Raw genomic sequence first — 15749 nt, forward strand, 5'->3', positions numbered from 1 at the left:
TATATTTTTCTATATCTTTATTCTTCCTATTCATCTAAAATCTTTCTGTCAGTCAACCCGTAGCATGGTTGCTGGGTTTTTTCTTTTCTATTACCGCTGGTAAATTCTCCCTCTACCATTGTTTCCCTTTCCTCTCACTACCGTTGGTAGCCTTATTACCATTGTTAGATTTTTTCCCCCTTTCGTTTTGTATGAGTGAAAGTCTGTCTTCTAAAACTTTCTTCCTTTATATTTTTCTGCCAGGAATATGGCAGAAAAGTCGAAAAGCTCCACTAAAGGGTTTAAGCAAAGTGTAGAGTGCGGCAGGAAAATGCCAAATTCAGATAACCACGGATCCTGCTTTTACTGTTTGGGTGTGTCCCATTTGATTATAGACTATTCCATCTGGCAGGGTTTCAGTAATAGATTTCTGGCAGACAGGAAGAATAAACTGATTCTCAAAGGGCTCCTTAAAGCCCCTTTCAAAGAAGCCTTGTCCCAGGCCGACCAATCACCTCCGGCCTCTGGATCAAAATCTTCCCATTCGGTGCTGATGTCTCCATTGACACCAATTGTCAAAAAACATAAACAGCCCTCTGAGGGTTCATCTTCAGTAATGAAAGTTAAGGTTCCAAGGCTCTCAGAGCAGTCTAGATCTCTGGCATCAAAATCCACACCGGTGCCTTCTACACCGGCTATGACAACTGTTCTAAGTTCAACTACAACAGCTTCAACTTTGACCATGGCTCTGATACCAGTGCCGACTGTCATTTGTACCATTTCCATGGCTGTTTCCCCCTCAGTACAGCAAATAGTGCTGAAATTAGTGGTGTCTACAGAACCCAGGTCTATCTATTCTCCATCTTTGCACCAGTTCCATGGTCAGCTCCCTAGTCCATTCATAGAGACCCATTTCGCTTTCTGGATTATCCATGTGCTCCAACAGAAGTCTTTCTGAGGTTGATATTGTTAGATTGGTGGATCAGATCTTGACAGCCCAGAGTCTCCCATCCTCTTCTCAAGCCCCTTGCTGTCCTGGTGCAGAGGTTTTTTTCTCCATCCATCCCTACTTATTCTCCTCCTCTAACCTTGACGTAGACTTTAGAGTTCTCAACTTTAGATTCTCAGGTACCGATGGCTTTGGTGCAGACAACACTTCTTAAATGCTGAGTCTAGCTCTGGCTCCCTCAGTGGCTTTGGCAGGGTCTATATCACGACACCGAAAAGTCATTTCTTTGAACGGCTTTTCAATTGAAAATGCCATTAGTAGAAATTGCTGTTGCGGGGGGCTGTGCCCTCCACATCCCCCGCTAAATATATATACCAACTCCGAGATCACACTACAGTGAGGAAAGGGCAAATTTTCCGATTTTCTATTAATGGCATTTTTGATTTTAAAAGCCGTTCAAAGAAATGACTTTTCGATGCCATGCTATAGACCTCCTTCAGCACCATCGGGTCCCGGGACTGTATTTTTGCCATTGGGCCCAGGGGATTTGAGCCGGCCCCGAGTTTTTCTATGGAACCGGCCGTATCTCTTCCTACTGCGCCAGCAGGGAACCCGTTCTCATTTCTGGTCGATCATGTAGGACTCTCAGGGCAGGTTGTGACCCCAATTAAAAGTTTGTCTGTTTCAGTTCCAGAGTTCTGCCTTTCAGGCTATAGAAAGAGCTTTAGTCACTACTTCATCTCAGATGGCTCCTGGGTTATTGGAGTTTTCCCCATGACCCCAGCTTTTGCAGTTCAGCCACCAACTTGTAGCCCAGGACAGCATACACCATGGTTGCAAGAATTGCTTTCTAAAGACTCCCTCTTCCGAGTCCTCCTCAGATGTTCCCACTGAGAAGCCACCTTGGAAGAGATCATGTAAGAAGAAACACCTTGATTCTCCTGAAGAATATGTCACAGAGGACACGGATTTCAATGAAGGGGGAGGGTTTCCCATGGTCACCCCCCAGAAGACATCTCCTTTGGAGACATTATGGAGATATTAAAACAGAGGGGTGATTGGAAGTCCAAAAACCCATCTTTGGAGGAATCTGTGTACTTGCAGTCTTTTTGTGCATGCCCATCTACCTCCTGGGTGACCCAGCCCACTGACAATTTAATTAAACTAATTGCTCAGCGGGCTTGGAAGGCTCCTGACTCTGTGGAAGCAGTCCCCCAAAGACCTGACAAAATCCTTACTACTCCAGAAAAGCAGCTGCATTGGGCTAAGGGCTTAGTAGCAGATGCCAAGGTGGTAGTGGCCACTATCAAAAAAGAACTAGCTAAGGAAATTTCTACTGTCCATCCCGAACCAGATGATGGAAAGATTTGGGAAGCTGGTCTGTGCATCACTGACCTTCTCCTTCAGGTCCTTGAACTTTTTGGCACATTTCAAGAAGCTGTCAGATACCCTTGTGGGAGCTGTCGCCGAGGGGGTCCAGGAAAAAGTGGCCTCCCAGCTAGCTACCCTGAAGTCTTATCTCAGACTCATCCATGAGGCTCATTGCACATGTAGCTGAAGAGGTGACCAGATCACCAGTTTGAGACACTTCGAATCACCTGTGTGAGTTTGCAGAACCTTTCAAGTCTTTCTTTGTCAGTGTTTCATTTGACGGATCTTATTTATTTGGTCCCAAAGTAAAGGAAACTCTCTCCAGGTGTGAAAAGGATGGAAAGAATTTATCTGTTGTGGGCATACGTTTTTCCACTCCTCAACGATCCTATTCCAGGAATCAAAGGAGTGGTAAGATGTCGTTCAAGAAATCCCAGAAGCCTTTCCAGGAACATGTGGTGCAGATTTCCTCTCAGTGCAAAGGGTGGAGTTATAGTGGAAGATGCCATCCCAGAGGCAGGGGTGGTCCGCAGAGTCAGGGTTCCATGGATTTGTTCTCTAATCAACCCTATTAGCACTCCTGAAGGGGAACCCTATTACTTACCTCTGGAAGCAGTCAGGGGGAAGATTTTCCTTGCATCCAAAAGCCTTGCAATACATAACCACCTATGCCTGGGTGCTAAGGATCATCTCCAGAGGTTATCTAATTCCCTTCACCTTTTATCCGAGAACCCCAGCAAGACTCCCCAACATTACACCCAGTTAGCTAGTTCAGGCAGCAATAGAGATACAAAAGCTGCTAGAAAGAGTCATCTGAGAAGTCCCACCAGACCAACTAGGATCTGGGTTCTACTCAAGATTCTTTTTAGTGCCAAAAAAACGGGGGACTTGGAGACCAGTTTTGGTCCTCAGTATTCTAAACAAATTCATCCAACAAGCAAAATTCCAGATGGTCACAGTTCAGTCAATTCTCCCCTTTTTAGAGAAAGATGATTGGGTGTGCTCTACTGACTTTCAAGAAGCGTATTACCACATAGTGGTGGACAAACACCCGAGAAAGTTTCTCTACTTCTGAATGAGAGCCAGTCATTTCCAGTTCAGAGTGCTGCCCTTTGGCCTCACCACAGCCCCCAAGGTGTTCACCAAATGGATAGCAACAGTCACAGCACATCTGAGGCTGCACGGATTCCGAGTGTTTCCTTACTTAGATAACTGGCTCATCACCGCTCCCACCAGGCATCTACTACTGCAAGCTATAGACTACATTCTGAAGCTAGCCCTTCAGTTAGGCATCACGGTCATTTCTGCAAAATCTCAGCTACCCTTTCTCAGGACATGGAATTTATTGGAGCTCGCCTCAGCACTGTTTCTTGCATAGCATCACTGCCACTACACAGGTTACAGAAAATTCAGTCGTAGGTCCTCCCTCTTCTTTGCTCAAACAAAAGTCCTGCTTATCAAATTCTGCAGGCATTGGGCTCCATGCCAGCAGCGATCACATTGGTTCCATTGGCAAGATTTCATATGAGACTTCTCCACTGGTTACTTGCAAACCAATGGACTATTCTAACCCACCTCATGAACCATTTAATTTTCATATCCAGTCAATGCAAGAATGAACTATCCTGGTGTATGCATTCAGAGGAAATTCTTCTAGGTCGCCTCTTTGTTCCCCCTCAGCTTAAGGCCATACTGACCACGGATGCTTCCCAGATGGGGTGGGGGGGGCATTATCTTGGGAAAACAGTCCAAGGCACTTGGTCCCCCTCTGAGGCCAATTTGCATATCAGTGTTCTAGAGTTAAGGATAGTGCTTCTGGCATTGCAAGCATTTCACTCTGCCTTACCTCAAGGGATGATAACTATTCAGTCGGACAACATGTCTGTAGTCTGGTACATCAACAAACCGGGAGGAACCAAGTCCTACCTATTGTGTCGAGAAGCCTTTTGAGTGCGGCAATGGGCTGTAACTTCCACCCACTTTCTGATAGCAATGCACATCCCAACATGATTGTGAACAAACTAAGCAGATGCATTTTTATGCCTCACGAGTGGTCTTGAAGCTCCAGAGTAGTGAAGGAGAGCTTTCTTCGTTGGGGTCAGCCTTACTCTGACCTGTTTGCTTCACCCTTCAACAACAAGTGCAGAAGCTACTTTACAATCACTTACTTCATCTCCATTTGAACCTGCAGCAACTTGTGATTTAAAATTCCTTTCTTGGAAGACATTGCTTCTCATAGCTGTCACTTCAGCAAGGCGAGTTTCCGAATTACAGGCTTTGTTCTAAAGCTCCATATTTAGTTTTCCATAAAGATAGTGTGTCACTCAGAATGAGCCCAACTTTTCTTCCTAAAGTGATAGCAGAGACCAATATCAATCAGTCCATAGACTTGCCTGTATTCTTCCCAAATTTTTCAAATAAAGGCGAATACTGCCTGCACCTTCTGGATGTACGCAGGCAATTACATTTCTATCTAGATAGAACTAAACAGTTTAGATGATCAGAACAGTTATTTGTATCCTTTGTTAGTGCAACTTTGGGCAAACTGGTATCTAAGGTGACTCAGTCCAAGTGGTTAAGGGATTGCATCTCTTTCATTTACATGAAACTCAAGATGAAGCTCCCTATGCTAGTCAAAGTACATTCTACCTGGTCTATGGTGACTTCAGCTGTTTTTCTTTCCAAAGGTTCCATGTCAGAAATTTGTGCAACTGCAATGTGGGCTAATCCACATACTTTTATTACTCATTACAAACTGGATATGGTCTCCAGAGGAAGATCCTCCTTTGGTTCTATGGTTCTCAGGAATATTCTTTCATAGGGCCACCCAAGATCTAAGGTAGCTGGAGACTCTGTCCCACAAGTCAAGAATAGATGAAGATTGACAACATCAGATAAAGAAGTTATGTCTTACCATAACGTTCCATCTGTGTTGTCGATCTTCATCTATTCTTGTGTCCTTACCATTTGCCCCCTCCTTTAGACTTCTGGTGGAGCGACATCCTGTCTTGGGTTCTTATAGTTAGAGATTACTTGGCAAGGTTTCTGACTTTTATGTTGTAGAGTATTTCTCTGCATGATTGCAAACTGAATCTGAGGTAGTGTGGAGAGGGGCATTGTGAGTAGACTTACAGCTCGAGAGAGATTTTTTTTGCTGGCGCAAGCTATACAATGGCTGGATCAGTTCCGAGGATTGGAACCATAACCCACAAGTCAAGAATAGATGAAGATCGACAACACAGATGGAACATTATGGTAAGACATAACTTCTTTATTTGCAAGAACTTACAAGCAGCAGTTGTTGATAGACAGACCTGGCATGCTAAAAGTCTCTGAGGTCTGACTCAACCAAATGACTAAACAGCAGCAAACAACATCATCTTATCAGTGTGCGATGTGTTTTAATACATTTGTAAGCATTGCATAACTCAGAAATACTGAATGCTGTCATATGACTTTCTTTTTCTTTTCAGATCTTTGTCATGGATGTAGTTAGGAAGAACTTTTGATTTTTTTCTGGTGTGATTATTACCAATCTTATTGTATTAATACTCTGTGGTAACTGGGTTTCTTACATAGTAGTAGCAGTGCATCATTTCTTTTGAGTACTCATTTGTTTACTCTGTCGGCTTCTTTTTTGATGTATCAGTTTTTTATTTATTTATTTTTCTTGTGGTCTTCTGATTTCATCTGACAAACTTGCAAGGGAGATACTGAGAATAGTGCATAGTCATTTACCTTGTTATCAGAATTTTGTGCTAGCTGTACCAAAAGTGGATTTGGTTCCTCTGCCGTTGTAAACACTTTTCTGCCCTGGGACTTGTGCACTCAACAGCTTCTTTTATTTTACATGAGGAATCTTCATTGGTTTCTCAAATTCCAACGAGACTTTGATGAACAGGTGTATAATCCCAGCCATTAGTTTATATGTGATTGTTAAGGAGCTACAGTCTCACAATTTGTACTACTAATTGATATGTAAATGATATTTGGCCTTGGCATACAGTATATGTGCACTGCCATGTCATGTAGTAAGCAATTCCTTCCACATCCAAGTAAGTTTTTCACTGTATAGCTACAGATCAGAGATGTAATCACCAGCACAGTAAGATTTCACCCACATCAGAGAGAGGTTGACACTTTCCAGTTTGATTTTTACCAGCAGTAATTTAAATTGACCAATATTATTTTGCATGCAAATGCAACCAATATTATTTTGCATACAAATGCACACACTGGTGTTCAAGAGGGTTTAATGACATTTATACATTATCTTCACCCTTCCCTCCTGTCTTTGTGTTAATATTGTCACTAGTTAGACTACTTTATCTTACTGTTTACCTTTAACATAAACCAACTGTTAAATGTTGGTATTGTAATAGTAAACAGAGTAGTAATTCTTGAAACAAAAAAATGGATTTTACCAGTTCAATACACTTACCCTTAATTAAATAAATAATCCACCAGCCAAAAGCATTTAAAATTGCACAATAAAATTCTTTACTTAACATAAATGTAAACATTTCAATTTGTAATATTAAATATACAAAAAATGATAAATTTGTGTAAAGAAAATTCAGAATAAATGTGTTTGAACCAATGACGTGTCCAGATAAGTATTGGAGTTATTTTGTCATTACTAGAAGCTAAATACTTATTGGATTTTCTGCATGTTGTCTACCTCTGACTTAAGGTTCAATCAGCAGTTGTACAGTTTCACAGGGAGAATAGTTGAAGCTTAAACTCTGATTTAGGTATGCATTTTTATTTTGTTCATTTAAAAAACAAATCAGAACCAAACTGGGAATTACTTATGTGCTTTTAGAGTCCCCAGGTCTGTATTTCAGGCTTTGATTAAATTTGGATAATGTTTTTCCTATTTCTTTAGTCTCAAACTCTGAGAGGGGGAAGGGTCCAACAAACTAATGTCCAAATCAGTTGTAAGCTGAAAGTACTGCAAATGCATGCACATTTGAACAGTCAAATGTAGTTTCAGTTTCAAACAGTTTTACTGCATTTTCACGGAAAACAGTCATATACTGACAGTCAAGTTTTGTACCCTGTATGCATATTATACATTTTTTGTGCTGAAAAATTTTACAGCAACCACAGTTTTGATGAAAATAATACAGAATTAGTCACATTTGATTTAGAATAATACCTTTTCTCTGTAGGAACAAGACCACATATATTTTTTTAAAATTTGTATGCACTTTTTTAGTCAGGTTAGTCACACTAAGCATGTCCTATTTTATGGGAGACCTGAAGTGGTATTCATATTGATTGTGACTAGTTTAATCCTGGCATAGGGGAAAATTCAAATGCAGTTTTCAGTAAATGTATAGATATGTTTTACACCCACCTGAGCTACCACCCTGTCAGGTATGCTTGTTCTCAGTCTAACATATCTTTTGAAAGACAGCACTTAGTATGTCAGCACCCCCTTGTACTGCACTGCAATATTGGTAAAGAAACATGAATGTCAGTGCCTGGTGAGAGAGTCGAACCTACAACTTTCTGATCTCTCTGGCATCAAAGGTGCATGCTACCTGCCAAAATTCTGAAATTGCAGAATAAATAAAATAAAATATGAATTAAAATATTCATATGGAATATTTAATTGAATGTGTTCAGATGAAATAAAGACAAAATACAAAGACAATAGTCAGGATATCAAAAGATTTGCATACCTGAGTGCTTGGTTTGGTTTGGTTGGAATGTAAGGATGTTTTTCTCACTGGAGCTAGAAGAGGTTGCTGACAGATGCCTCCAGACAGGAGTGGGGGCTCATTTTCCAAATCATTGTACTTTAGGGCCATGACCACATCTGGATAGGGTTGTTGCACATCATTTAGTTGCAGTTAAAGATATGTCTTGCCTTAGCCATAGTCCTCCCCATTCTCAGTGCTGGTCATATCAAAATTCTGACAATTGCTGACTGTATTTTGCTGTACAAAAAAGTGCAATTGTATAAGGTATCTCTCTTTCTCTCCCTGGTTAGAACTCATGCTGGTGAGAAATTGGATTTTAAAAATGAACATAGATGTCAGTGAAGCTTATGTTTCACAAGAGACCAATTTTTGGGCAGCTGTGTTAAGCAGATAGCCTACTCAGTGCCACATAAGGTGAGTTTATGCCCCAGAGGTACTTCATCATTTCATTTTTCAACCTGGTGATCATTCCAACTGTATACCCTGTAGAAATAGACCTGTTCACTTCCTTTTACAATGCTCAGTGCAGGAAATCCGAGTCTGTCATCTCAGAGACTAAACAAATGGATAGATACCTTGTTGTATCATGAGAGGCATACTTTTACTGTCTGTTTTTCCTTCAGTTACATTGCTGCAGGAGCTTCTTTTGATTTACAAGTCATGGGGGACACTGATTTTATTTACCCTTACATGCCTAAGGCATTGTTAGATTGTCTTCAGTTCTTGACTATCCATCACCTAATTCAACTGCCACTGACACCTTATCTGTTTATTGAGAGGCACTGCATTCATATCTGAAGTCCCTTCATCTTCATGTTACTTTTATTGGTCTGCACTAGTTTTCTCATGTACCATATAGTTTGGGTGATTGTAATATTATTCATATTTTGCATGCATGTAAAAAAAAAAAAAAAAAAAAAACTTCCAGCAGAAAGAGGCTGACAAATGGAAGAGGTTTACTTTTCAGTTGATGAAGCTTAATGTTTTAATTTTTTCATATTTCTGTACTTCAGGCACTGAATTATTTAAGTATTTTTGTGGAAGTGATGTTTTTCCTACTATTATGGTATGTATGGCTGGTATTTCCAGTTTCCAATTTATTTATTTAATTTACTGAATTGGATATTTATTTAATTTGTTAACTTGGATACAATACTGAGCTCAGTTGCTCAGCAAAATGTTGTAAAGTACAAATAATAATGGCTACATTATAAGCAGTACATAAACCTTCTTTCATAATAAATGTAGTCAGGAGTAGTAAAAATACATTAATACATTATTTACAAGTCATATCCTGGACAGGTAGGAAAGGTTGAGAGGTTTCTAGAAGGTGAGAGAGGATATAGTGGTTGAGTATTGTTGGGATTTGGAAGAGGATGGGCATAATTTGAAGAAGAGTATATTAATCCTACTTATTTATGCATTTGCTTGATTGATTAACTTTGTGTATGTATTGATCCGGTGACGCTTTTATTTAGGCTGACCCAGGAGCACTGCCTGGTTAGTTGACTTGCTGAGAGTCGCACAGTGGGCAGAAAAGGAGGGAATCAAAAAGGGGCTGAAGATTGTTAACCGCTTTAATCTTCTTGTAAAGGGGAAACCCTTCAAGCTGCTCTTGGTTAGGTGGGTGTATTAAGGGATGCTTCCTTTCAAAAGATTGAATTCCACCATGTAATTTACCTCCCATTGCTTTAGCTACTACTAGTGATCTGAAGTGGCTGCTTTTCTTTCTGGTTGTTAGGTCCATTAGCATTTCTGAATTCCATGCACTTTCCTCAGGAGAGCTGTTTTCTACTTTCCACAGGGATGACGTCACCTTGAAGACAAATGATAGATGTATTCCCAAAGTTGCTAGTGTCGTTAGCTTACACCATTTGCTTTGTCTTCCTTTTCTTTGTCCTGTCTTTGAAAACAATGTTTGGAGACATTTCCACTCTTGTGATATCTGTGAACAACTTTGTTCTTGTACTGAGAAAAACAGATCCATTTTTAAAGGCATTCGTTTTTTTTCCATCCCTAGCACAAGGTGGAGATGGCTAAAAGAAGGTGGTAATGGGCTCGCCCTTGGACAAGGTGAAGACTAAAAGATGTCAGGAATGGGCTCATCACTTGGATTACAAACTGCATCGTGTAAGCATATAATAAAAGCAATTAGCCTTTACTGTGGGTGGGTATGGTTCATTGTGCCATAACATCTACTGATCCTGCAACCTCTGTCTATAAAGATTTCTTGAAAGAGATCAGTGTTTCCCCGACTTTCTTTAATGTGCATACATTTGGCAGGCTTTCCAAACTGGAAAATTTTTGTAGAGAAAGAACATCTCTTGACAAGAATGTGCTATATAGTTATTTTGTTTGTCTTTTCGTGTTACTCCTTCCTGTATAGTTTTCTGCTTGGGACATTGTGTCCAAATTTTTGGATCAATTGCAAGAGACTGCCTTAAGCAGGATACTAAAGTTAAGTGAGGTCCTTGCCATGATATTTGATATTCAGCATATCTCCTGAAGAGTAGATCCATGTTTTTTGTTCACACTCATCTGTTCTTCTGCAGTCTTTCTGAAGTTGTATTGTGTGTTGTTGTGGTATGCTACAGTTTTCTGGATTTTTGCTGCAAGGATAGGTCCTTTTGATAAACAGAATGATAATTAGTGGCTGGCTCAGAAGAGCACATTAAAAAGGAAACCAACTATACTTCCTTCAGAATGAAAGAAACCGTGGGCCATCTTAAACAAACATACATATTCAGCTGTTTGAGAGAGACCACCTAATCCAGACTTATATAGCTCCAATTAGAAATACATTTGTAGGATTCCACACTTAATCATTAGAACTATATAACAAAGTGGAAGTTGAAGGAGCAAAGTTGTAACATTTGCCTATGTTTGTAATAGATGTGATAAAATGTGTTCTCAAATTATAAGCACTACAGTAACCTGAATCTCAGTAACTAGTGGGTGAATCTACTCCTTAAAGAGAATGTATGAATCTAAGCAGCAAACTGATATCGGTGAAAGTACAGTAAACCATGTGCAACATCTCTCCAGCCACCTTAAGATTTCTAGCACAGTGGGTGACAATGTACAAGGCCCATCTTTTCGTGGAGAAGAGAAAAAGGAGAAATACAGTGGCTATAAAAAGTGAACACACCCCCGTTAAAATGCCAGGTTTTTGTGATATAAAAAAATGAGACCACAATAAATCTCAAAACTTTTCCCACCTTTAATGTGACGTATAACGTACAATTAAATTGAAAAACAAACAAATCTGTTAGGGGAAAAATAAAAAACATACAATGAGCTGGTTGCACAAGTGTACACACCTACATATCCTTAAACTAATACTTTTGTTGAAGCACCTTTTGATTTAATTACACATTCATTATTCTTGGGTACACAACTGCCATCAATTAAAGAGACTCTGATTAACCCCAAATAAAGTTCAGCTGTCCTAATTTGATTTTCCTGACATTTACTCAGTTGCCTGCTACAGCAAAAGCCATGGTTCGCAGAAAGCTTACAAAGCATCAAAGGGATCTCATTGTTGAAAGGTATCAGACAGGGGTAGGGTACAAAAAAATTTCCATAGCACTGGATATACCATGGAACACAATGAAGACAGTCATCAAAAAGAGGAGGAAAATATGGGACAACAGTGACGTTGCAAAAAACTGGACGTCCCTCCAAAATTGATGAAAAGACAAGACAAAAATTGGTCAGGGAGGCTGCCAAGAGATCTGCAGCAACACTGAAGGGGCTGCAGGAATTTTTGGCAAGTACTGGTTCTGTACTATATGTGACAATCTCCTGTATTCTCCATATGTGTGGACTATGGGGTAGGGTTGCATGACAGAAGCCTTTTCTTACACAGAAAAACACCCAGGCCCAGCTAAAATTTGCAAAACAATACATCAAGTCTCCCAAAAGCATGTGGTAAAATGTGTTATGGTCTGATGAGACCAAGGTTGAACTTTTTGGCCACAATTCCAAAAGGTACATTTGGCACAAAAACAATACTTCATCACCAAAAGACCACCATCCCCACAGTGAAGCATGGTAGTGGCACTCATGCTTTGTGGTTGCTTTTCTTCAGCTGGAACTGGGGCTTTAGTCAAGGTGGGGGAATTATGTACAGTTCAAAATGCCAGTCACTTTTGGCTGAAAACCTTCAGGCATCTGCTAGAAAGCTGAAGATGAAGAGGAATTTCACCTTTCAACACAACAACTTTTTAGGAAAAGTCATAAGGACGATACTATCAACATAAAAATCTCAACAAAACACAAATTAAAGGTCATGCTGCTAAATGCTAGGAGACTACATGCTGCTAAACGCTAGGAGACTACATGCTGCTAAATGCTAGGAGACCAAACATGAAACTGCACTCATTGCAAACATTCGTAAACCTGAAAGATGCTGACATTTGTTCAGTCACAGAAACCTGGTTCAAAGCTGCGGAGAGCACCCCAGCCTTACCTGGTTACTCATCCTATAATACATTCAGACCCCAAAATTTGGGTAGGAAAGCCAAAGGAGGCGGGGTTTCAATATGTATTAAAGGGTCTATAGTAAATCAGCAAATTCTTAAAGCTAACACTGATTTATCGACCCCATGTAAGTGAAAGCTTACAACCCTGAACACTTAGAACAGCGATTTTTTTTCCCAGGGAAAAAAATCGCTGTTCCAAAAAAGAAAAAAAAAAAACTTTAAAACATTACATAAAGTGGGGGGCTGCACCCCCTATGCCCCCCGACATGGGAGGCTGTGCCCCCCACACCCCCCTACTTAAATATACCAACTCCAAGATCGCACTACAGTGACAAAAACGGCAAAATAACGAAGGCGGCCAAGCGATTTCTTTCCCAGGGAAAGAATTCGCTTATATGCCATTTTGTGCTTTCAAGTTTGATCAAGACGCATTCGAAAGAATGCGTCTTCGATCATATAATAAGGAACTGTATTAAAGACACACACCTCAGTATGACGTACAGGAGACACTCCAGGTGCAGTTAACCATTTACAAGACCCCTATTCAAATTATAGCTAGCCACAGGCCCCCAAATTTGACTCAAGATGCCCACTCCACCTATCTGGACCTCTTCAAATCTATCAAGATTCAACCCTTTACCCTGATCCTGAGTGACTTTAATTACCCAACCATAGAGTGGAAAAACTACTCATGCCAGAGCACAAATGCCCAGAGATTCCTCGATTTTTATCAGTGCAAATGCCTTGGAACAGCTAGTTGATACCCCACAAGAGGTGATAATATTTTGGACTTGGTATTAACCAACATGAGTAACCATTGCAGCACCCCTACAATATCATCTTCCCTGGTAAGATCCAACCATAAAGCAGTCAGTTTCAAAGTCACCATCTCCCCTGATGCCCCCTCTAGCTAAGGCCAAACAAAAAACTTCTCTAAAGAGGATTACACCCTCATGAAGGATGGTATAAACAGGTTCACAGCCCCCTCCCCCACTGCAGGAACTGGCACCAATGTCCAAATCTACACCAAAGTACTATACAAGCATTTATATAGATGCAGGGAATCAGGAATACGTGACGGGACAAAATCATCCTCTGCAAGGAAGAGTAAACCTGTCTGGTTGACATCTGCAATAAATTGTATACCAAAAGAAAAATATGCTGTCCAGGACCAAGAAGGAGCAGGTGCCCAACTGAAAGCAATCTCTCCTTAGCTTGAACAAGCAAATAAGAGCACTAGTGAAATCCATTAAAGCCAACTTTGAGTCCAAATTGGCCACATATACCAGAAAAAAGTCATAAGGTCTTCTTCACATATGCCCGAAATCTCAAAGAAAGCACCCAGATCTGTTCAGAACTGGTGGCCAAGGGCATTACATACACAAATGCTGTAGATATAGCCAATCTACTGGCTGACAGATTCAGTGAAAACTTCTCCCTTCTGTCAGTAAATCAGTAAATCAGGACACCCCCAGTACCTGCCCCCCCACCCCTTATCTCTAGGGAACAGGTCATCACTGCCCTCTCAAAGGCAAAAAATACACCCTCCGTGGGACCCGATAACATCCCAGGCTGCATCCTACATGAACTCGGGCATGAACTTGCAGCACCATTAGGCACCCTATTCAACCAAAGCCTGACTACCGGCTTTGTCCCAGCCGAGTGGAGGACAGCCACTGTCATCCCTTTACACAAAGGTGGAGCATCCACCGATCCAGGAAATTATAGAACCATCAGCCTAACTAGCCTGATCTGCAAGGCCATGGAACAGGTTATCATGGACCTCATTAACAGGGACATTGGCAACCTCCAAACACTCGACTCCCACACAGTTTGGCTTTGTCAAGGGATGGTCATGTCTGTTAAATTTGGTCAACTTCTTTGAGACAGTCACCAAAGCCATGGACAAGGGGGAAGAATGTGCATACCCACCTACCTTGACCTGGCCAAATCCTTTGACACTATTCCCCACTCAGGCATAGTAGATAAACTCCCTCAACTAGGCATCAATCCATATGTTACCAGATGGGTAACTAACTGGCTCACTGATAGAATCCACCTAATCAGAATAGGGGAAGCTACCTCAAGCAGTAGACCCGTAATGAGTGGCGTACCCCAGGGATCAGTCATGGGGCCTCTGTTATTCGGGATATATTTCTCTGCGGTGCAGGCCAAAACCAGTGGGCTATGGCTGACCAAGTTTGCAGATGACTGCAAGCTGGGTTCAGTCATCAATTCCTCAAGTGATGTGGATGTCCTCCAAGAGGGTCTCCCCCAAACAAATGACTGGTGCCAGAAACATGGCCTCAAGCTGAATACCAAAAAATGCATCATCATCCCCTTTGGGGAGAGTGATATCCCCACCTGTCACATTAATAACAATGTCCTAAGTACACAATTGGGTCTGTATTATAACAATGAACGATCAGATGATCGAACGTTGTTATATCCACCTCTAAATCTCAAAAACTCAAAACAGTGAACCACCAGAACAGGGATTTTTTTTTTCCTAGAGAAAAGAAATTGCTGTTCCCAAAAAAAAAAAAAACAAAAAAAAATACACTAAATAAAGTGGGGGGCTTGGCCCCCCTCACCCCCCATGTAGGGGGCTGTGCCTCCACCCCCCCTACTTAAATATTCCAACTCCGAGATCGCATTACAGTGGAGGAAACGGCACAACCCAGATGGCCAGCCCAGCGATTTGGGAAAAAATTTGCTGTACTATTTTGCTGGTTTGACACTTAGTGTTTGACCTAACAGCGTTCGATCATCTGATTGTTCGCTGAACTAAAGTAGACCCACACAATCAGTAGTGAGGGATTTGGGCACCCAGGTTGATAACAACCTGACTTTTGACCACCATGTTGCTTCCATTGTATGGAAAGCTTTCTACATAGCCCACCTCATAAGTAAGGGTGTCTCATCCAGGGACAAAGAGGTCATAAGATCCCTGTATTCTTCCCTTATAAGGCCAATTATTGAGTACATCGCCCCCTTCGGCATGTACCTCACAAAGCACATGCAGCAGCTGGAGAGATCACAGACGTTCCTTACCAGGAGAATCCAGGGCCACAAATCCCTACCCTACACAGACGGGCTAAAAGCCCTGCCCCTCTACTCAGTTTCATACAGACTCAGAGGTGACCTCTGTCTGGAATACAAAGCAATCTCAGACCCCGCCTTGATGGGACTGCTGCATATCTGCAAGTCAAGCTCCACTCGAGCAACCCATATGCTTGACCTCAACCTGGTCTA

At 41.2% G+C, this 15749-nt stretch overlaps 1 protein-coding gene across 6 annotated transcripts in view; it reads left to right on the plus strand.

Moving 5' to 3' along the window:
- The window catches only part of TRAF7 (TNF receptor associated factor 7), a 1047901-nt gene that overhangs the window by 217459 nt on the left and 814693 nt on the right, over nucleotides 1-15749 (plus strand). Inside the window, exon 2 of one of the 6 annotated variants that reach the window (XM_044089208.1) lies at nucleotides 10031-10140. The exons of the other annotated variants lie outside the window; for them this stretch is intronic. Within the exon in view, the coding sequence (XP_043945143.1) occupies nucleotides 10063-10140 (78 nt within the window). The 5' untranslated portion in view covers nucleotides 10031-10062. The remainder of the gene's footprint in view (nucleotides 1-10030; nucleotides 10141-15749) is intronic. 6 annotated transcript variants of the gene reach the window in all.

This window comes from Protopterus annectens, chromosome 12.part0 (genome assembly GCF_019279795.1).
Source record: "Protopterus annectens isolate FY-2018-M chromosome 12.part0, PAN1.0, whole genome shotgun sequence".
Taxonomy (NCBI): Eukaryota; Metazoa; Chordata; order Ceratodontiformes; family Protopteridae; genus Protopterus; species Protopterus annectens.